Source organism: Typha latifolia, chromosome 1, assembly GCF_019914945.1.
Source record: "Typha latifolia isolate L0001 chromosome 1, TyphaL0001v2, whole genome shotgun sequence".
Taxonomy (NCBI): Eukaryota; Viridiplantae; Streptophyta; class Magnoliopsida; order Poales; family Typhaceae; genus Typha; species Typha latifolia.
The window spans coordinates 3,407,679-3,428,863 of record NC_133086.1 but is presented as its reverse complement, the minus strand read 5'-3'; the positions used below and the strand labels follow the sequence as shown (position 1 = coordinate 3,428,863).

At 37.4% G+C, this 21,185-nt stretch overlaps 3 protein-coding genes across 4 annotated transcripts; 2 read left to right on the top strand and 1 right to left on the bottom strand.

Moving 5' to 3' along the window:
• Positions 1 to 234: 234 nt before the first annotated feature.
• Positions 235 to 4,724, top strand: LOC140786942 (uncharacterized). The gene is made up of 8 exons (XM_073135668.1): positions 235 to 428; positions 789 to 1,998; positions 2,101 to 2,182; positions 2,361 to 2,427; positions 3,377 to 3,562; positions 3,667 to 3,727; positions 4,033 to 4,315; positions 4,413 to 4,724. Exons 2-7 carry the CDS (start codon positions 927 to 929, stop codon positions 4,206 to 4,208), a joined length of 1,644 nt encoding a protein of 547 aa, XP_072991769.1. The 5' UTR covers positions 235 to 428; positions 789 to 926; the 3' UTR covers positions 4,209 to 4,315; positions 4,413 to 4,724.
• A 7,105-nt stretch (positions 4,725 to 11,829) lies between these two features.
• Positions 11,830 to 16,186, top strand: LOC140800875 (ninja-family protein AFP3-like). Its single transcript, XM_073155776.1, has 2 exons — positions 11,830 to 13,748; positions 15,479 to 16,186. Exons 1-2 carry the CDS (start codon positions 13,106 to 13,108, stop codon positions 15,895 to 15,897), a joined length of 1,062 nt encoding a protein of 353 aa, XP_073011877.1. The 5' UTR covers positions 11,830 to 13,105; the 3' UTR covers positions 15,898 to 16,186.
• Positions 16,187 to 16,281: 95 nt separating this feature from the next.
• Positions 16,282 to 20,300, bottom strand: LOC140800860 (replication protein A 70 kDa DNA-binding subunit B). 2 transcript variants are annotated; one of them, XM_073155757.1, is made up of 12 exons: positions 20,000 to 20,300; positions 19,211 to 19,357; positions 18,960 to 19,115; positions 18,556 to 18,733; positions 18,149 to 18,416; positions 17,956 to 18,058; positions 17,739 to 17,863; positions 17,561 to 17,639; positions 17,323 to 17,470; positions 17,066 to 17,226; positions 16,850 to 16,970; positions 16,282 to 16,680 (listed from the first exon to the last, which is right to left on the bottom strand). In XM_073155757.1, the coding sequence occupies exons 1-12, from the start codon at positions 20,134 to 20,136 to the stop codon at positions 16,486 to 16,488; spliced, it is 1,818 nt and encodes a 605-aa protein (XP_073011858.1). In that variant the 5' UTR covers positions 20,137 to 20,300; the 3' UTR covers positions 16,282 to 16,485. The 2 variants fall into 2 exon arrangements, with proteins under 2 accessions (XP_073011858.1, XP_073011865.1); XM_073155764.1 differs by lacking the exon at positions 20,000 to 20,300 and adding an exon at positions 19,723 to 19,822.
• Positions 20,301 to 21,185: the final 885 nt, after the last annotated feature.

Below are 21,185 nucleotides of genomic sequence, written 5' to 3'. Positions count from 1 at the left end.
AGATGCCTCCGGAGTCCGGAGCCTTCGGCTGGTTCCCATCCGCCCTCGACTAAATTTGTCACTCATTCAATGTGAGCCCCTCGATTTCACGCTAACTTATCAACACGTTGAAGGGTGTGCAACGTTTCCCTACTTGATAATGTGTTTATTTTTTTAGTCTTTTTCTATTTTCTATATTCTCCGTGAAGCTGCTCGTTTCACTCATTAGTCATTAGCTCGTGTACAGTGTACTTCATTAGGAAGACGAGAATTGAGTTAAAGTGAATCGGGTCGGTCATGCAAGTTCGATCCGATCCGACCCGACCCCACCCAACCCGCTTCACTTAAGCAAACTCCGCCCATCGTCCTCCTCCCCGCAGAGATTTTGCAGTCAAAACCCTAAACGACGGCGACTAGGACATAACTTTCATGCTCTCTCCCTTTCCCTGGTACTCGTCTCTTCTCTTCTCTTCTCTTCTCTTCTCTTGGTAATTGCTTAGATGCTGGTCTTCTATAAATGTGCAAAGTCGAAGATAACTTCGAACATAGATGTATCATTTTACTTCTAGTAAAGATTCAAAAAAAAAATTTCTTCAGAATTGTAGTCTAGCCTAGGTTTTTCATATGGTTAAATTACGATTGTTTATATTTAGCAGTTTATTGTGGGCAAAGTTAGAATTTTCAGAAAAAAAAAACCAGTTTACATGTCTTTTTAAGATGACCACAAAATGTAACTGGTTGAATGAATACATATGTCAAATTTTTGTAACTCCCTTCTAATATATGCTGTTTAAATACTCTCTTTGCAGATGAAATAGTAGTAATTTATTTATGCATATATATATATAAATAGTCAAGGATCTCAACATGGATGAGAGAAGCAAAAGAGAATGTGAGGAGGCTACCTTATAACATATAGACAGTGCGAGGATACGACAGAGAAAAACATGGGGAAAGTAAAGGAGAAAATATTTACTGCAGTGCAGAAAGGAGAAAATCTTGGCAGCTCATTGCATTCTAATGGAACTGTGTCTGGGAAGAATGATAAAGAACGTAATATTGGTCAAAGTATTATTTCTGATATCTCTTCTTCAGTAGTAATTGCTGATCCAGTCTCGGTAGATAGCAATTACTGTGAAGCCTCTAATGAATATGATATTGTACTGGCAAATGAAGGATTTGTGCCCCAGAGCACGGGTCTGCAGAAAAGTAATATGTCCCATGATTCCCTGTCCAACTCAGAGAAGAGTCGAAATTTCTGTTATAAGAAGCGTAGAAGATGTAGGAGAAGAGGAAAACAGAATTCCTCAATTATCTTCTCAGCAGTTCCAGTAATAAATCAAAGCAACACTTTAGTCGAAAGTTCTTCACCAACAGATGAGATCAAAGATAATATTTTTGCAAAAGGTGCTTGTGCTAATTCAAATAGAAGTGATATAACTCCTGTGATAACTTCACTTTCAGGTAGTGTAGAACATTCTTGTTCCAGGAAGCAGAAGAAACTGGATAGGAGGAAATTTGTTGAAAATAATAAGGTTGATGGTAAGCTGATAGATAAAAACTCAAGTTGTTGTGAGTTTAAAGATGAACAAGTCCAAAAAGATTTACCTTGTACTTCACAAATTGCTGCTGAAATTTCTGTAAAAGCAGCAACACCACAGAAAGTACGGAAAAGGGTGAGAAAAAAGAAAGTGAAACACCTCCACGAAAGAATTAACCATGATCAAAATTCGTCAGGAGATCTACAAGTTCATCCTGCAGAAGAAAGAAGTAAGTTAATTACTACTGATAATAGACAGCAACAAGCAGTTGCAGATTGCTATATGGAGCATGTTTTGTCATCGGAACTGCTCATGAATCAAGAAAAGAAGCTGACATTGCATGTGTCGCCAGAAAGACCATTGATAAGCTATCAGAGGAAGAAGTTGCTTATACTTGATCTCAATGGGGTGCTTGCTGATGTTATCCTAGATTTTCGAAAACTTCTTAAAGCACCTAAATATATTGACAAAAAAGCAGGTGAGCATTCACTATGAATTTTAACATGTATAATAAATTAATTTCTCCTTCAACAAATATACATAGTCATTGACACAGTTATCTTCTATTCTTCTCTTTTAGTTTTCAAGAGGCCATTCTGTGACGAATTTCTGAAATTCTGCTTTGAGAAATTTAATATAGGTATCTGGTCTTCAAGGAAAAGGTATCTCTCCAAATTAGTGTTTCACTAATATATTTCCCAACTTATTCTCTTTCTTCTCTCTCACAAGTAAGCTTCTTAGCAGCTACCACATAGTAGTTTTTTAGATACTTCCTCTCATGTGTTGCTCAGTATTTTTTTCTCATTTCCCATTAGTGATGTAATACAAAATATTTTGCAGAAAAAATGTTGATTATCTTGTTGATTATCTGATGGGGGATATGAAGCATCATTTATTATTTTGTTGGGTAAGTGCTTTCCATAACTAATCTTGCAATCAATATCTCATAGGATGAATAATAATATCTGAGGCTGTCTGAATATAATGTTCTAGTCAGTCTTCAGCGCTCCATTTTGATTCTAGCATTTATTCTGCTAGGTAGGTCATTTAGCAAATAGGAAAATGGATCTTAACAGAACAGAATAAGAACAACAGGGAATGGCTTTTGTGTTACTTGGTTCTTTGATTTTTTTTTCTTTATTATACCTTAGTAAATGCTTTGAGCAAATTTTTGATGTGGAGCATATCGTAAATGTGGTTGTATAGAGAGTATCTGTAGAGGGCTTTAAAGTTGCCTGGGTCTACATAGCTGGCAAGTGTCCATTCAGTGAACAATGCTATGCTTATCTTCCTATGGTTGTACGGAGCAGTGAGCAGTATCATGCTAATGGTTTTCCAATAAAATAATTGAGGACTTATATTTATCCATGGTGGGGGGCTAGCTGAACCACTTGACTTTTGGTAACCTAAGCCGTCCTATCAGGTAGGTCACTGTGACTCCCGACTTGTCTTTGGAAATGCTGCTAGTCCCTCTGTTGCGCTGTTGTTTCTACTCCAAAATCCAAATGCTTGAACGTTGATTCAAGATTTACAGTCAATTGTAAAATCCTTCAGAAGTTTTGGTGAATGCTTCTCAAGTTTGAGTTGTCTGACTTTTTGTCGGAAAATGGCTTGGATGATGATGATACAAAAAACATGGCTACTATCTAAAATATCCTCGTCCTGACCATGTGTCATCCCTCTGCCAACTTTAGCCTAGTGCTTTGATATTGTGAGGTTGATGATCAGCTCTTGTTGTTTTTATTTTCTTTTAAGACTTTCTTCTTTTATTCTATTAGAGAGAGTTTCTATTTTTTACTCTGTATGTCTCATATTAGTAATAATGTATTCTGGTTCATACAAATTATTGTCCCCAGGATCAATCCAAATGCACTATTACCGGCTTTAATACTGTAGAGAATGTTCATAAGCCATTGGTGCTTAAGGAAATGAGGAAACTTTGGAACAAAGATGAACATGATCTTCCATGGGAAAAAGGAGAATACTCACCATTGAATACACTGCTGGTTGATGATTCTCCTTACAAGGCCCTCTGCAATCCTGTAAATGTCTAATTCTTGCTCTTCTTTTGCTTTAGAAAATGGCTTTATTTTTTGGGATGACATATGTGATACTTCATATTTATCCTTTTCTAAATATTTTTCAGCCACACACGGCTATCTTCCCCTACCCTTTCCATTACAGTGATGAAGATGACCATGCTTTAGGTAAGTTTGACTTTTGTTTTTGATATTTCATTCTAGCTTTAATGAGTAACCTTTTGCAACTTAATTGCATTATGTTTTTCAATTTGGTAATAGTGGGCTTTAGTGTGCACTGCGTATGTAATTTGTGTGCACTCTATTATAACGGAATGCGCATTAATTATAGAAAATATATGCACTCAGTTTTCAAAAGTCTAATATTACCAATTAAAAAAATAACTGCAATTAAATTGCGAAAGACTTCATTAACCCTAAACCCTAAACCCTAAACCCGAAATTTAGAGTTTCACACTTTATTTTACAAGCAGGATTAGGAGGAGAATTTCAAGTCTATCTGGAACAACTATCTATGGCTGACGATGTCCAAAAGTATGTCGAAACACACCCATTTGGCCAGCGGTCTATCACAACTGCAAATCCATCATGGAGGTTCTACCAACAGATTATTGAAAAGGTCGATAGTTCTTTTGTATCAACATGTTGATGGAAGTAAGGGTGCTTAGCTGAAATAATTTTTGAAGTTAATGATATTAAATTTGACGAGCAAGGAGCTGAGGAATGAATCCGCGGATGAAGAAAGTGAATTAATTTGTAAGTACAAGTTATCACCATATTACCAATAGGCAGTCCAGTTCTCTTTTATATTTTTTATTATTTGTTTATCTGATAAACTCTTAAGTTTTTACAGCTTCTTTTGATCTTTGTTCCTGTTGCTGGTCATATGGTCGTATCAAGCTTCATAGCTGGTTTTGCAGCTTGACAGTGTTATTGTCGGATAGTTCGCCTTGTAAAGGAATGTATACTATCTTTTGTGCAAGAGGAGAGAATTCATCAATCATCATCAGTAGTTTTTCCGCTGTTATTCACTTCGCAGTAATCTTAATGCGGAGTGAAAGGAGACGTGTGCTCTGATGTTAAAATCTTTCAAACGAAATGTACAGTACCAGTGGATTCTTCATGGTATTTTGCCAAATGAACTGAAACTCGGTTCTCTCTCTTATTGGGTGCCCAATGTCTTCATTAGTCAAAATATAATAGTGGTATTGCTCGCGATGGATTTCTATGCAGAATTGATGCACATGAGTGTCAAATATAATTCAGCTTATAATTAGATATCTTGGATTTGTTGCTGGTGGCTGTAATCTTATATCCTGGTAGTTAGATACATGAAATGATTCATTTTCTTGGTTGTGATAAGTACACTTTCTTAATGGCTTGGAGGCTGCGGTGTAAACATATTTATCCACACTGAGGACTCGTCCTCACCAAACAGTAACAAGGTCAGTTCGATGTACTATCAGAAGATTAGTGGTTGTTTTATTTCTTCTTCTCGGTTTGCCACCTTGCTCAAGTTCAAAGGAGACAGTGACTAGAAGACACGGATAGGATTGCCATATTAAATACATGCAGGACTTAGCAGTAGAAAAGGGACCATAACAACGATGCTGTACTCCATACGGAGAAAGATGACCCAAAAAGAAAAGAAAGAAAAAAAACTGAAAAGCCTACTGGACTATATATGCTTTTCCTCCTGTCCTTCATGGTCCTATGCAGTATTCCAACCTTTATATGTGCATGTACACAACTCTACTACATATACTTATACAAATAAATGATGGTTGTACACATGTACATTATACTTCCTAATCATCATGTCTATCTGTGTACTAGTAAATTCTGTAACAGCAGCTAACGGTACATTTATTGTCTGTACCACAAACCCGATCAGTATTATCTCAGTGGAGTGCACGGAATGTATAAAAAAATATCGTACCTGATGACGAAATGAGAGAAAATTATATGTGACATGAATATATATATATATATATATATATATATATATAATTGCTCTTGTGAGGAGTATATTTTATTGCTGACCTTCAGTGTTTCTGGTGGATGATGATACATTGAGACTAAGCTTTGCTGCAGACTCTTCATAGTTGAGCTATCATTTGAAGAGAGGTTCTGGGACACTAAGCTTCCAATATTGAAGTGGTTATACCATCTTGTGTCTATGCTCGGCAAAACCTTTCACAATGTCGACATTGGTTGGGAAAGCATGGATGACATCTGCTTGAGAGAATCCTAGATGGGATATGTGTTGAAAAATTTATATATTTGACATAAATTTTTATTAACTTTAAATTAAATTTCATATATTTGACATAAATTTTTATTAACTTTATTGTCATATGGCACCTCTCTTGCTGTCTAAACAAAATTATGAAAAAAAAGTTTATGAGAAAAGCTTGTTTCTCAAGGACATGAAAAACATTGAATCTTGTGGTGTAGATAAACTAAGAGAGGATTACACATAATAGAGACAGTGAGAGAGGTGCCATGTTGCTAGATTGAAATTCTCAAAACAAAAAATTTTGATCACCTATTCTCTTTACTAAATGGGTAAGATAAGCATCGCACTACATTAACTTGTATATAGACGTTTTCACAAGACTCTCATCCACAATATCTAATTTGATCACAAGGAAATGTTAAAATTCAAATTTTTATTGTCTTATGTTCAATATCATTCTCCTTAAAAGATTAGAGGAATAAAATATCAAACTCCTTATCGTAGTTGAAGATCTTAGAAAATAAAAACATCTGTCGCTACTCTCGAGTAGTCTGAAAATATTTGGCACTTATACAATATATATTCATGCAATAACATAAAATTAATTTCATGTACATCATGAATTAAATGCAAAGATATACATAACAGATTTCCAAAGAGCTACACCTTCTCTGCATCTTAAAATAACAGAGAGTCATCAGATAAGCCTGAACTTACTTGTTTGATATAAAAATTCTTGGCTTCCTGTTAAACTTTAAGCAATATTTTTCCTAATAGTTGAATAAAAAGAAGCTGGTAAGCAGGCAAATATGTGTCTTCATGTATGCTCGAAGTCGATGGGTTGCATAGTCTGGAAGATCAAACTAGATTTACTTCCATACTGGATTTGTACAAACAAGAGAAAGGAACAAGGTGTCACTGCTTTGCAAATATGTTGTGCATATTTATGCCTATCAAATTGATATAAGTTGTCAATTTTTTCTCACTACGAGCAATTTTATCCCGCAGCAACCTTCTTATTGCAAAGGAAAGCTGATCTTTCCTTGGCCTAGATACTTTACTTTTGATGTTGAGAGTATAGTCATGACTAGGACATCAAAACTATATAATTGTAAGGATATCTGTTTTGATGAAATATCAATTAGAAATGCATAATAATTTGCTACAAACAAACTCCAGCAATAAGCAAAGTAGAAAGTGAGCAAGTAAAGATGCTGTCAGTTCATATATGCTTGACTTTCTAAACATTTAGGAAGCAATGAATTGTCTCACTTTGCTTTCAGTTGTTGACAGAAGCAATGTTTTGTCTCCCTTTGCTTTCGGTTGTTAACAGACTACTACATTATATGAACTAAATCAGCTACTATGTGCAGTACCAAATTGAGTAAATAACTTGGAAATAAATATTCACAAAATTGAAAAAATAAACCAAGATCTGGATGGTCCAAAATGTTATCTTAAAGCTAAAAGTCAAGGAAAAAGAATCGATGTAGATTTATTAAAGACATATATGTACATATTTACAGGCATGTTCAGCAAACAGTTCAACATGGTTCGATGTCGAATGTGTCATGCATCCTGTTGAGGTACAATATAGCCCAGGGACCAACTCAAGATCTTTAATAGATTCTCCAAATTCTCCAATGGCAGAGGACCACACAACTTGTGATCCTTCTTTGTGTAGGAGACTTTGTATGTAGGAAAAATAATAATTAAATCAGATGCAAATAATAGATTGTTGTGATCAGATAAAGGCATAAAGAATATCTTCTCTGATATGTAATGCATCTTCCATTGAGATGCTCAAGACTGTCTCATTTCCTGATATTTCAAGGCTTCACCATCTAATATTCTCATATAATTCTTCTCACTGAAGAAGGTAAAGAGTTGCTTTCATTAAAGCAAAGCCTTCTGAAGCACAAATGGGATGACAACTTCAGTAAAAAAATATATAAAAAGCTATGCAATCCATGCTTCTCGACAATTTTTGGAGGGCCTGTCTGAGATTGGCATATTGGCCTCAAGCTCAAGGTGGTGTCATATTGCAAGATTCGTACGATTGAAGTTAGGTAATTTTAGGAGACTTTCTTCAGGTTCTAACAACTTCTCACTATTCTTCAGCTCTTTGATTACTGCCTCAAAGAATAAGCCAACTTGCTGCATGTACTATCATCTATTTCTTATCACTCATCTAGAATGAAGTCCTTTAGCAACGAAATTTAGTGTACCTTTTTTAACTTTTCAGCATAACAACTATCATTAGCCTGATAAATAAAAATAACTAAATCTTCAAGTAATATTCGTGTAGGCAAGCTATCAGACCTCATTAGACAACAATATATACTATATTCCTCTTAAGTTAAAGCAATCAGTCAAAGTAGTAATAGAAAAGGATAAGGATAGATTCTTAGAGATTGTAAAGCTTTTCTCTCTAAGCCTCTTTTTTATTCTCTCTCTCTCTCTCTCTCTCTCTCTCTCTCTCTCTCTCTCTCTCTATTTGAGTATGTGAGTGTATTAGGAGAGAGATGAGTAAGAAGAAGTGATATCCAGCTATTCATGGCTATTCCAAGGTGAATAGACCATGGATTAAAAGAGATGGTAAAGTTAGTTTTGTTTGTATATATCATGAGATCGAATGCTTATCATAAGCTAATAAAGAGGTTAATATTTTCGACATATATATTAAACAACTGAGTCAACTGTATTAAGGAATAGACAATGATATACTTTAATCATGCGTATACGATATTAAACTCATGATCTTTGTCATGAACTTAACTACTGTGGAGTTCATTAGTCTATTCACATTATTAGATCAAGTAGGACAATAATGTTGCATTAGTCTATTCATATTTACGAATATTACCAGTTAAACTTTTTAAATTAGAGATTTTTACAAATCACACACTATATTTTGCCTATTTTGTGATTCGCACCCTGTCTTTGGGGATTTTATAACGCGACCCCTCATTTTTTCTATAATGTTCATTTAACACCCCCAAAGTTATTTTAGCTGACATTAACCATGTTATATAGTTTATGTAACTACAGTTCAAAGATTACAAAATCTTTTTTTCCCAAACTAAAACATAATCTCACAAAATCTAAATTCTCTTATCTATAACTAAACCATACCTCATAAAATTATAATATCAAAACCTACAACCCACAAAAATCCCCCCAAATCTCTACCACGTACAAGTTTTAGAAGCTTCCCCCAATTTTACCTATTTTTCTCCATCTATCTAGCTCATACATTTTTTCTCCATCTTTCTCCAAATTTTCTTCATCTCCCTCGCTATCTTTGAGGTCGCAAGCAACAAAATCGGCTTGGCGTTTGAGGAGCTCTAAGATCTTCATGGCTTGGAGTTTGAAAGCTCTAAGATTGGTTTGGCATTTACGTGATGTTTTCCATGATTTGAGAAAAAACAATATGTATGGATGTTCAAATTATGAATAAAATTAGAGATAAGTACAACAGTAATTTAGAAATATTATAAATTACATAGTGGATTATAACAGAATATTCTCTTTTTGGTATCATTCAGTTTGATTATGATTAGATTAAGTTAACTCAAGGTGTTAAATGAACATTATAGGAAAAATGAAGGGTTTGTGTTATAAAATCCTCAAAGACGAGGTGCGAATTATAAAATAGATAAAATATAGAGTGTGATTTATAAAAAATTTCTTTAAATTATCACTATTTTTACTTATATATATTTTTACTGTATACATCCTTGAATCTTTTTATAAAAAATAATTGGCTCAGATGTCTGTATTTTTTTTTTTTAATTCAACTAGAATTATCCTACCTCGATCGGTTCATAGAAAAACATCAAAAGTCCGGCCAATATTTATATAAAAAGAAGATGGCAATCATTGATTAGATTGGACAACATTCTTATCAAGCAGTGTTCTTATCCATTTCGGCCGCCCACCCAATCGGCAACACGTGGCGGTCGCCTCGTCTCCATCGAGCTGCGACGCAATCGAACAACGACGTGTCCGGCAAGAGTATCCAGAGCGAGGATCTCCGTGCGACCGCGACAACCCACTGGGACGGCCCCCACCCGTCCATCTCGCCCTCCCCTTTGCCCGACACGTACCCCCCATCTCCTCGCAAGTTGGTCACCCGTGTGAGCTGTCGTGGGACCCTCCCGCCTACCGTCCGGGCCTTGTCTTCGTGCTTTTTGTTGGATACGTGGAGCCACGGCAGCTCCCCGAGGAGAAAAAGGTCCGCAAGTTGGAGCCACGTGGCTTGGTCGCCCCCCACCCTATCCGGAGTTCCCGACGGTCCCCGTCCTACGCAGTACTCCCGCTTTCACGTTTAGATAGCCCAGCCGAGCCGATATAAGAACTGTAAACATGGCAAAATTGGCAATACCTATTATGACCTTTCGAAAGATCTCCTCCGTTCATTTCTTCTTCTTCTTTCTTTCTTTCCCTCTCAAATATATGGAAGGACGTCACTGGGACACCTGCAGGAGAGCGCATGAGACCACCTATCGCCAGGAGCTTGCCAATTGGTGCCACGTATACCCACTACGACCGGAGCCAAAGCCGTCTGCTTTGCAGGAAGTTGGCGGCGCGCCAATGGATCCGGCTCCGAAATTGCAATCATAACACGTGAGGCAACGTGAATACGTGGCGGAAAGGAATCGCTCGCTTTCCACGAAAAGGGTTATTTTGGCAATTAAAAAAAAATAAAAGCGAAATTGATTAAAAAAATGCCACGGTGAGTTTTACTTTTATTATCTTGTATACCTTTAGTATTTTACTTTTTAGTGTCATTTACACTATAACCCCTGCATTTTTCTTTTTATTGTTATTTACACCTTACCTAATGGGTATTTCTTATTCAACGTCTACATAGGTATCTTGAGTTAACTAACATAATAGAAAATATTACGTTAATTTTTTAAAGGACAATTCCCTTTTCACCCCTCGAACTATCACTTATTTCCATATTGACCCCTTGAATTTTTTTTTGGTACATACTGTGACCCCCTAAACTATCATAAATACCTCACCCCCCCTGACGTCGTTAATAGAATTAATGAATTGACTAAATTATCCCTCTACTTAAAATGATGAAAAAATTAAGTGGCTTAACTAATATTAAATATTTTAATTTTTTTTAAACTCCTTCATTACACTCTCCCACTGCATTAATCCCCTTTCTAAATATTTTTTTAATTCTTTCATTACCCTCTCCCTCTGCCTTAATCCCGATCCCTCCCTCCTCCTCACCTCTTCAGGGACGCCGGGCTCGGAGAAGAGGGCAAGGGTGACGCCAGTCTCCATCCTCCCTAACGACTCTTGCGACCTCTCCGGTGATGCCGGGCTCAGAGAAGAGGGCAACGGTGACGCCGGACTTGGAGAAGAGGGACGCCGAGCTCAGAGATGAGAACGTGAGGCATTTGGAGAGAGAGAGCTCTAAGAATAGGGTGATAGTGACGAAGAGGAATTTGGAGAGAGAGAAATGGCTCGGAGAAGATGGCGACGACGACGTTGGACTTGGAGAAAGGGCTCAGAGAAGAGGGCAGATCTGTCTCCCCTTGATCGGCCGCAGTCGCCGGAGGCAACGGCATAACGGCCGAAGCTGCGTCGATCCAAGATCCAACTCCGACAGGGATGCAGATCTTGCGGTGGATCCAAGCTCGAGCACACTGGAGAGGAGGGCAATGGTAGGTTGCGGAGGAGGCGACGATAGTCAACGTCGTGGATGCAGTGGCTATGGCAGTGGAGGCTGCGGTGGGGTAGGTTGTGACCGCAACAATGAAGGGAGAAAATGAGGGGTATTTGTGTCCATCTAAAAGTTTCTTATGACTTTGCATGTGACTTGTAGATATATGAGGGTAAAATTGTCATATATTTGTCAAGTGATTTTTATAAATGGGTAACTTAAGGGATCAAGTGAGGTATTTCTGATAGTTTAGGGGGTCGGTGTGAAAAAAAAAATTATTCTTTTTTAAAATAGTAAATACCTAAATTTATCCCTCATCCCTCTTGTTCTCCCTTTTTAGTTGTCCTCGAGAGCTAAAACATTATAGTGTTGGCGGAGACTCCAATGGCATCGATGGTAATCGGACGACGAGGTGGTGATGTACCATCATTGAAAATAAGAAGGAGATGGATTCCCTCCTCCAGCAGAGGAAAGAAGATGGAGGAGGAGCAATCACACGACCCTAGCCTCAACGAGGTAAATTTTATTTTCTCTACAGAGGGCGAAGAGCATGCTAGGGACTTCTTTCTTATGGCGCAGTGCGCTAGACTTGCCTGTGGAGGCAGCGAGACTATCAAACTTTGCATGCGAACGACAGTGCAGGTCGGGTTTTTGTGTGCAACAGCAATGCTGGTCTTAAATCAACACTCGAAAAGTGCTAACAGCAACTATGAGAGATTTGTTCACCTTGCATAAAGACAGGTTGAGAAAGGCGACAACATCGTGCTCTAGAAATAAAAGGTCAAGGTGGGAGCGAAGGTTGATGAATGGGCTGACGGTAACCGATAGCCGATAGTTGTGATGCAGAGGTGGTTCTCCAGGTTGTGTTTCTCAAGGAGGCATAACTCGAGCTCGGATACCAAATTTCGAATCACCGTCGTCAAAATACTCTGTAGTGATGCAGGAGAGGAGGAGACAATAGAGAAAGATGATGTTGAATCCAACTACGGTCGATGCTTTGGGTGCGTGCATCCTCGTGGCACCTAAGTGAATAGGGTCATTAGGGTCATATTCACACTAAATTTTGGTTGATGGAGGAGTAGTACCTCATTTTTCTTTTTTTAAAACTTAGTAGCAATGGCACTTTGGTCATTTTACACATACGGATAAAGTTAATTTAAAATGAAATACATTTTACGATTAAATCTAAAATACGGGATCAAACGTTAAAGGTACGGTGTTAACCATAATAAAGCAGAAAAGGCCGTGTGTTTTGAATCAATTTTTCTATAAAAAAAAATAAAGGTACTAAAAAGAGCACCTCTCTTCTTGCCCTGCTCGGCTCTGCTCGGCTCCACAATTAATGTCTTCTTCTCTTTCGATTTGGGCTTGTGGGTTCTCTTCGATAGATGTGAGAAGCAAGCTGAGAGCAAAATCTTTCAAAAAAATAAGGTTTTTGTTTCTCTTGATTAATTCATCTTAAAGTTCTTCTTCTGTTATGTTTCGCAATTTTTCTTTAAATTTCTTGTCCAATATTGAATTTTGGACCGAAATGGCATCTGGGTTTCTTCGAAATTTAAGAAAAGATGGAGGAATCGGTTAAACTTCCTCTGATTCAGTTCCTAATTCACGTATTTATATGATGGAGGAAGAGACAATGGAGGGAAACAAAAGGTGCTCAAAGGATCTACTGCAGCGGTTTGCTAGTAATAGTTGCTCCGATGTGCGACCTGAGACCACCGACGTCGATTCCGATGAGATCGAGCTTAGCCTTGGTCTTTCTCTTGGTGGGTGCTATGGTGTAGACCCAAATGGGAAGAAGATGGTTAGGTCGTCATCAATCGCTTCCCTCTTACCATTCCGGGGCGGGGGCGGGAGTGAGTTCTGGGGAACCGCCAGCTCACTCGCGAGGACGAGTTCTTTGCCGGCGGAGGCCGAAGAGATGATGATGATGAGGAAGAGGAAGGAGATGCAGAGCTTGAAGAGGTTGGAGGCGAAGAGGAAAAGATCGGAGAGGAGGAATTCTATCAAGTCTGGGTTGGCGAAAGAGAAAACGGACGAGGAGATGGATAGTGAGCAGAATTCCGGATGCCTGCGGCTCCTGGGTGGTAATAGAATTGGAGGACGCATGAATTGTATCCATCCTAATGGACTTCGCCGGTCGGCATCGGCATCTACTCTGGTTGTGGATGGCTTGTCACCAATCTCTCAGGGTTCAATTGGCTCGCAGGGGAGTAGCTCGGCCATCGGCGTGCTTGACTTTGGAAACCGAGCTGCGAGAGGTATCTGCTCTTATCTTCCTTGTTTAATTGGTGACAAGGAATTTCTTGTTAATGTTAAATCAAGATGTGTAGCTTAGGTTACGGTATGTCCATGAGTCCATGGTAGGAATTAAGTTTGTCTAATAGTTTTGGTGAATTGGGTCATGTTGATAGTGTTGTTCATATATATTTAAGTCTTAGAGTAATGCATCTGAATTAAATGCTGAAGTGAGTCCCTTGCTTCTGAATCTAGAAGACTTTGGAGCTGAATGCCTCTTTTAAATTTATTGAAGGTAGATAGATGTCTTTTTGTACTGAATGCAGTGATTGTAGGATCTAGAGACTAACAACTTCATTCACTGTTGGTTGTCCACCTTCTAGGAGGCTTTAAGCATCTCCCCTGCAATTTACCTAAACTTCCTTACTAATGGTGACAATTTCCATTATACTTTGATTAGTTCATTATATAGAAGTCACACAGCTAGTTCAGCTTTTAGTGATACGAGAGTTTTGTCGTTTATTCTTTGATACTGTGGGAATGTGGGTGCAAAAAATTTCCATGTCATACCAGTCCGATCCTGATCTTTATTTTTTAGAACTGCCTTAGTGGATTGACTCCATTGCAATGGGCTTATCATTTCAACCTTCAACTCTTAATTGTCCTTAATGTCAGGCTTTGACTCGGCAATGACAAATTGACAAGTGCTTCCACGCTAAAATTAGAATTCAGATCAACAGAGTTGAAGCAATTCTGTATTTTTTCTGCGTCATGGTTTGAATGAGCAATGGCATGTCGTTTGACAAGGATTTCATTGAACCACCTCTCATTTAAGTCAGATGGATCATATCAAATGTGTCACTATAATGATTAGATAGTAGTTGCTTATAAAGAAAATAAATATTTCAGCAGTCGAAAAAAACAATCTTGGGATTGAGCCTGTAGGGGCCATTTGAACACCTTTAACACTTCTGCTCTCGGGCGTTCGAACACCCTCAAGACTGTTTGAACGCCCGATGGCGAGGAACCCCAATTTTAGTATTTTAATTAAGTGTTTTTGCTTATATTCAGCAATAAGATTTGAATCTGTTCGATCTTATTACCAAATCTAATCGAGTCAGAAAATTACCTATAAATAGATGTGGTATGTACCTGATTAGTCATCTTAAATTATTGAATTATTTTCACAAAATCATCTCCTCCTCCTTGTTGGACTACCTCCAAGCCGTGAAAGCCCTAGCCATTACTTAGGTCGACCACCGCTGCCTACCTCCTCGTCTGGTCACACTCACTTGACTATAAGAAACGGCTCTAATTCTTCTTTATCACTTCTCAACTAATTATTTCCACCATTGTTATCTACACCACCTTGCCATAATCCTAAGCCGTTCACCACCACGCTTCTTCGGCCTCCCTTTTCCAGAATCTATCCTCGATAAATTTGTTCTCCATTCCATATCTATCTCAATCACAAACGCACTCGACTATCTAACTGTTTGATCTCGAGATATATCTTAATTTTGGAGATCCGCGATAACTCTAACTTTCTTCTCATGAGTCAAAATTCAATTCCGTTTTTGGATTTGGACTCGTAATGATCGTGGAGTTAGGAAGGTGATTGTTATGGTTGCTGTGGATTTTTATTGTTTTGTCATTTCACCTGCCAGATATTTAAAAGAAGTCAAATTAAACAAAAAAAATGTTTACTTATTCCCTTTCCCAAATCCTAATGCTTCAATCTTTTGTATTTCAGGAATTGATACCAGTGGATTTACCAGTTGCGCAGAAGCAAAGAGCCTCTACACTGTTCAATCTTTACCTAAACATACCAATCATAGAGTACCGGCGTTACCTCCTATAGCAATGAATTGTGATAGAGGGGAGAAAGATCCAATAACAAAGATTGCAGAAAGAGGCAGTAGCACTGGAGAGGTGGAGAAGAACATAATGGAAGAGATGCCTTGTGTCTCCACCAAGGGAGAAGGTCCTAATGGGAGGAGGATTGAAGGATTCCTCTATCAATTCCAGAAAGGGAAAGAGGTGAGAATAGTTTGTGTCTGCCATGGCAAGTTTCTCACTCCGGCCGAGTTTGTGAACCACGCCGGAGGTGGAGATGTGGCCCATCCTCTCCGGCACATTGTTGTCAACCCTTCTCCATCTGCCTTCTTGTAGTCTTGATCTGGAACAATACTAGTCTTATCTTCACTTCTTTTTTCCTTGCCATAGATGAGCTGGCTTTCCTTGTTTTAAGGAGTATAAGGTGCCATTCTTCGTTAGAGAAGATTTGGAGGTCTCGTCTTAGTTCAGTTAGATGTCTACTGAGCTTGTTTTAAGTAGAAATATTTGATTGAATGGTTTTGGTAACCATACCAAACCTCTATATGTTGTATTAATTTATAGAACTTTGTACAACTAAAGAAATTAAGTTAGAAATACAAACATTATGCAATTATTCAGACAATCCAAGCTACTACACATAAAGAAAAAGCAAAAATATTTCAAAATATTTCAAACCCAAAAATATTTTAACTTCTAGAAACTTTGGCGAGCTATCACTTAGACTGAGTGACATTATATATAAAGATTTATCTGATAAATTCTCAGGTAAAGAGGACTGTGCCTACTATATTTCACAAAAATGGCAAAAGCTAATGAAATCCAAATCTGAGTTTTACAATGAAAGCTACTATCTAGAGGTAAAAGTTCTGACTACAGTGAAGGACCAGCGGGTAAGTTTACATTCAGAGGCAGGACTTAAGATTAGGAGACAGATAACTTTGCAATATCTTCCAGCAGATATCTTGCTTCAGCAGAGTAGTCTAATGATGCTTGGCTCCTCACTGTTATCCTTTGTCTCTTCTCATTCATGTACTCATTCTGAGTAACGCTGACTCTAAATAGATGAGGAGCCCAGGTTGCTTCTTTCAATTTGAATTGATATTTCTCATCACCTTCCTGATACATTTAAGAAATTTGGTAAGATAAGATCTGAGATTTAGATATTAAAGTTGTTGCTGGATATGCAAAGTAATTAAGACGAGCTAGAATGATTTAATAGTTACACTGCATGATTTATGCTATGTAAGCCTAGAATAATACCACCAAAAGTTTTAGGATGCCTTACGTCTGTCTTTATTCTATCAAGCTCATCAGCAGTGCAACCAATAATCTTCTCTGCGTGCTCATTGAAAACTGAAAGCCAAGCTTCTCCTGTGGGGTCTGAAACCTTGACAACCATTATGTATCTGCAAGCACCAACACAGAATTTAGTACTAGAATGTTAGAAATTTTTCCTTAGCAATATGATATCCTAAATTTTGCTTTAGTCCATCTTAATTACCTCAGTGAGCATTGATCACAGTTCTTCTGGCATCCTTCACACCAGTATCCAGATCCAATAGCTTCAGTCACTTTCTTGTTGCAGGTATTGCAAGCTCGATACCACATTGTTTGATCGGTTCTAATGAGGCTTATGTACACATTTATACTGAAGAAGACAGGCTGGCCACATAAACTAGCTTAGAGGATTTCCAAGTATATAGAATTATGAAGCAAATATATCAAAGGGCATGGCTTCTAAAAGACATAAAGCAGTACCTTATCCTGACCCAAGGTAGGATTACTAGTAATCTGGGATAGAAATACTCTATCAGAATACATGGACCTTAAACCGGACTTTGAAGAAGGAAGGGCCATATCTGAACCGACAGATGCCATGGAAGTACCTCTGCCTTCAGAATCATACCTGTTAGACAAAATAGAAAGACTAAAATTCAGAATTTTGTTGTGTTCCTTGTGAGGAAGAAAAATTGCAAGACAGGAACTTGAATTTCACCATGATTTAAGCTTCTTTGATTCAGGTAAATCTGGGTTAATCAGAACTGTGCTTTTGCTTAAAGATGATAGTGAAACTCCTACAAAAAAAATATTGGATTACAAACTTCATTGAAGATGGTTGGTATGCAGTTCAGAATAGTAACAAGTTGATTCTATATATTATGAGGTCAACATACCTTGGAATTCTCCTACTTTTAGGCTCTTGATAGCTACTACAGGAGCAGTGTCAACCATCTCCAACAGTTCCTGGCCAATATTTGTGGCAAGATCATTCCACAGGGAGATTGTGACAGTCTTGTTCCTGACATTTGAGTTAACGCAAATTCCATTGCTTCAGAAGACAATTTAATATGATATCAATGAGGTTAAATGCAAAGTGAAAAACCAACTTACGAATCATCTGCAACAGTGATATCGCGCTTTGGGATTGTATCATTGTTGCTCTTCCTCCGGACACTTAGAGTTGGGGACACATTTTGAACAACGCCAATTATGTCTGGAGGGCAGAAACATATACAATATTTACACTTATAGTACGCAATAGGAACAAGTTATGGCACAATAAAATTAGGTATATAAGCTTTACCTACAAGCTCCCTCCCATTAACATATGATCCCAGCCGGTCAATCTTCACAAAGTTAAACTTTGTTTCAGGCACAAAAGTTTCTCCATCAGCCTCTTCAATTATAGCATTTTCATTTAATGTCATCTCGTAATCATTTGGGACAGTCCTGAACTGTTTATTTGCAACCCGAAGTGATCCTTTTGAAATGTAGTAAACCTTTCCCAATTCAAATTTAGTGTAGAATTTGTTTGCAGCTTCATTAAACATGGTAGCTTGTATCTGGGTACCCTGAGAATAAGAAAGGAAGTTGCTTTAAGTCATAAATACAGCTTATAGCACATGATATGATACAATCATATACATCTTGATGATTGGAATACAGCTAATTGAACTCAGACAACAAAGCACTTAAAAAGATGACACTTACATCCTCATCTGTCAATTCTACATTGAAGACATGTCCTTCGCCTCTGGCATTCCTATATGACCTCAGATTACCTTTATTTGTGAGCCGCACCTTTATAGTCCAATTACCTTGATAGGGATTCAAGGAAACAAGAGGATGAACTCTTCTTGTCATTGCCAATCTTGCAGCAGGAGCAGCACTGAAGGTACAAAAATACAACAATACTAAGAAATGCCTGACAAGCTTTAAACAAAATGTGCAAATTAAGAAACATTAAAGAATTTCCTATTGACAGTAATTCCTCATTAAGAAATCAAGCATTAACTGTACTCCTAATCAACATGATTATCAACACAAATTTCCACTGACGGTACTGTTTTAAAATCAGAATGGAAAACTCCACTAGCAAATCAACAGATCCTTACTTTCCATGCTGCTCGTTGACAATCTGTGCTGCAGATTTTAAAACTACCTCCTGCTTAGGCTTCAACACAATTCCAGGCTCCTCTTTCTTCACTTCACTCTTTATCTCAGTCTCAAGTGAAGGTGTAACAATCTCACATTTTGTCACAATTAAAGCTCTGATACATTGTTAAACAATATCATCTTTAGTAAAGGCAGTTCAGGAACTAAATCAAATTACTATGAGAAATTTGAACTTGAACTTGGGCATTACTTTTCAGGTTGATTTGGAATGGCATTGCAGGTGTAGTCAAGGATGCGAATAAGCCCCAGGTTTTGAAGGTTTCCTGAATTGATCTCAGTGGCAAAGTGGGTAGGAAGCATTGCCTTTAGCTTCAACTTCCCATCACTAGCCATGAATCTGCAAATTAAAAAAAAAAAACAAAAGTATATTATGCAATTAGCATCTTGATTTGGTTCCCAAATTAAGTTAGTAAACTAAATGCTAAAATGGGTTGTTCATGTAGCACGGAAGGAGCTGTGCATGTTATAAGTATTTTGATCCATTCCAAAATGTCCACCATATTGAGGGGAATGTATAAAGAAGAAAATTGATACACAAATTATGACGAAATAGTAGAATGTCAATAGTCATTTAAATTTGAAAACAAAATATTGAAAGAAGAAGAAAATAATTGTTGAATAACAGCCTATTTGAGGCTAATAGCAAACAATCACATCATAAACAACACCTTTTGCAAAAACCTAATATGCATACGTCCATACCCCTCCTAAACAAGTCTTGACAACCACATTGCCGCTTATTCCCCTCAACTGTCTCAAGAAACTTCTCGCACATCAGAGAAAAATCGGATTTTGGCCCTACTGCTAATGCCAAGGCATGTGCCTAACTTTATTTTGGTCAGAACAAGTTGGATCTTTCATCAAAACAGATACAGATTTAATTAGTATTCAATGAAATCTAATTGGAATCACTGAAACAATAGACGCTAAAATCCGATCAGGAGTAAATAAGCAAGGACGAAGGATGGGAAGAGCTCACGTGAATCGGGTGGTGCTGCTCCCGATAGGCTTCAGATCGACGACCTGGACGACGATCTCTGGGATCTCAGATGACGAGTCAGGCGATGGGTTCGCAAGGATCAAGGAGACAGCCCCGGGCGTCAACGACTTCTCCATCCTTCTCGATCAAACAACGGAGGAAATAGATGCGGAAGGAGATATTGAGAGATACGGAAAGTATGTAGATCTATAATGAGAGGGGAAAGATTAAAAACAGCTCTCTTTTTTATAGCTCTCGGTAATGGTTTCGGCGGGAGAGACCATTCGAGCTCCTTTACCGCGTGTTTTCTCTTAAAGGACTTTTTGGTTTCAAAATTTGGGGGGGGGAGATTTCCGTACTATCCAGAAGACGCGGGAGTTTCCAGATTTCGAGACATTTTAGCGCCAAATTTGACGGTTAGCGCTGCGCTAAATGGGCCGTATCTGTCAAGTGGATTGGGCCCAAATGGATGTCTAAATCCATTTATCCCTCAATCTTAGCCGTCCATTAAGAATATAATACTCCAAAGTCCAATTAGTTTTTCTTCTTCTCTTCTTTGCAGCCTTTCAGCATTGCTGATTTTTGTGATTATGTCTAATTATCTAGACAATAAAAAATAATCCATTTTATACACAAGCAAACTCGAATATACTTGCTTAATTTTTTTATTATTATTGCTCAAATTTTTTTAAATATCATGTAATCAATTTTACGAGTTCTATGAGCTGTTTTCCTCTTTAGAAAACAATGAAAAATATAAGTTGAATGGGAAATAGACTAAGGAGGTGTTTAGTTCCTCTTTAGATATGTTTATCTAAATATTGTATTTAGATAAATAAATAGATTGTTTAGTTGATTGTATTTTATAATATTATATTTGTTAAACACATGTCTGATTTGTTGTATTTTATAATAATAATAATAATATATTTGATAAATAAGTATTTAGTTGTATTTTATAATACGATTTTGATATTATAATTATTAATATATTATTATATTTCGTAGAATCAAAACACTGCAACTATATTCTCTAACTAAAAAAAAAAAAAATCAAATGTCAGATAAAATATAAAATTAAATTTCAATTGAAAAGAGAGAAGAGGATGAGTCAAGTTAGGTTAGATGTAATTTTTTTTTAACACCCATTTGATCCGTCTAACCAATCTTTTAAATTTGATAACCC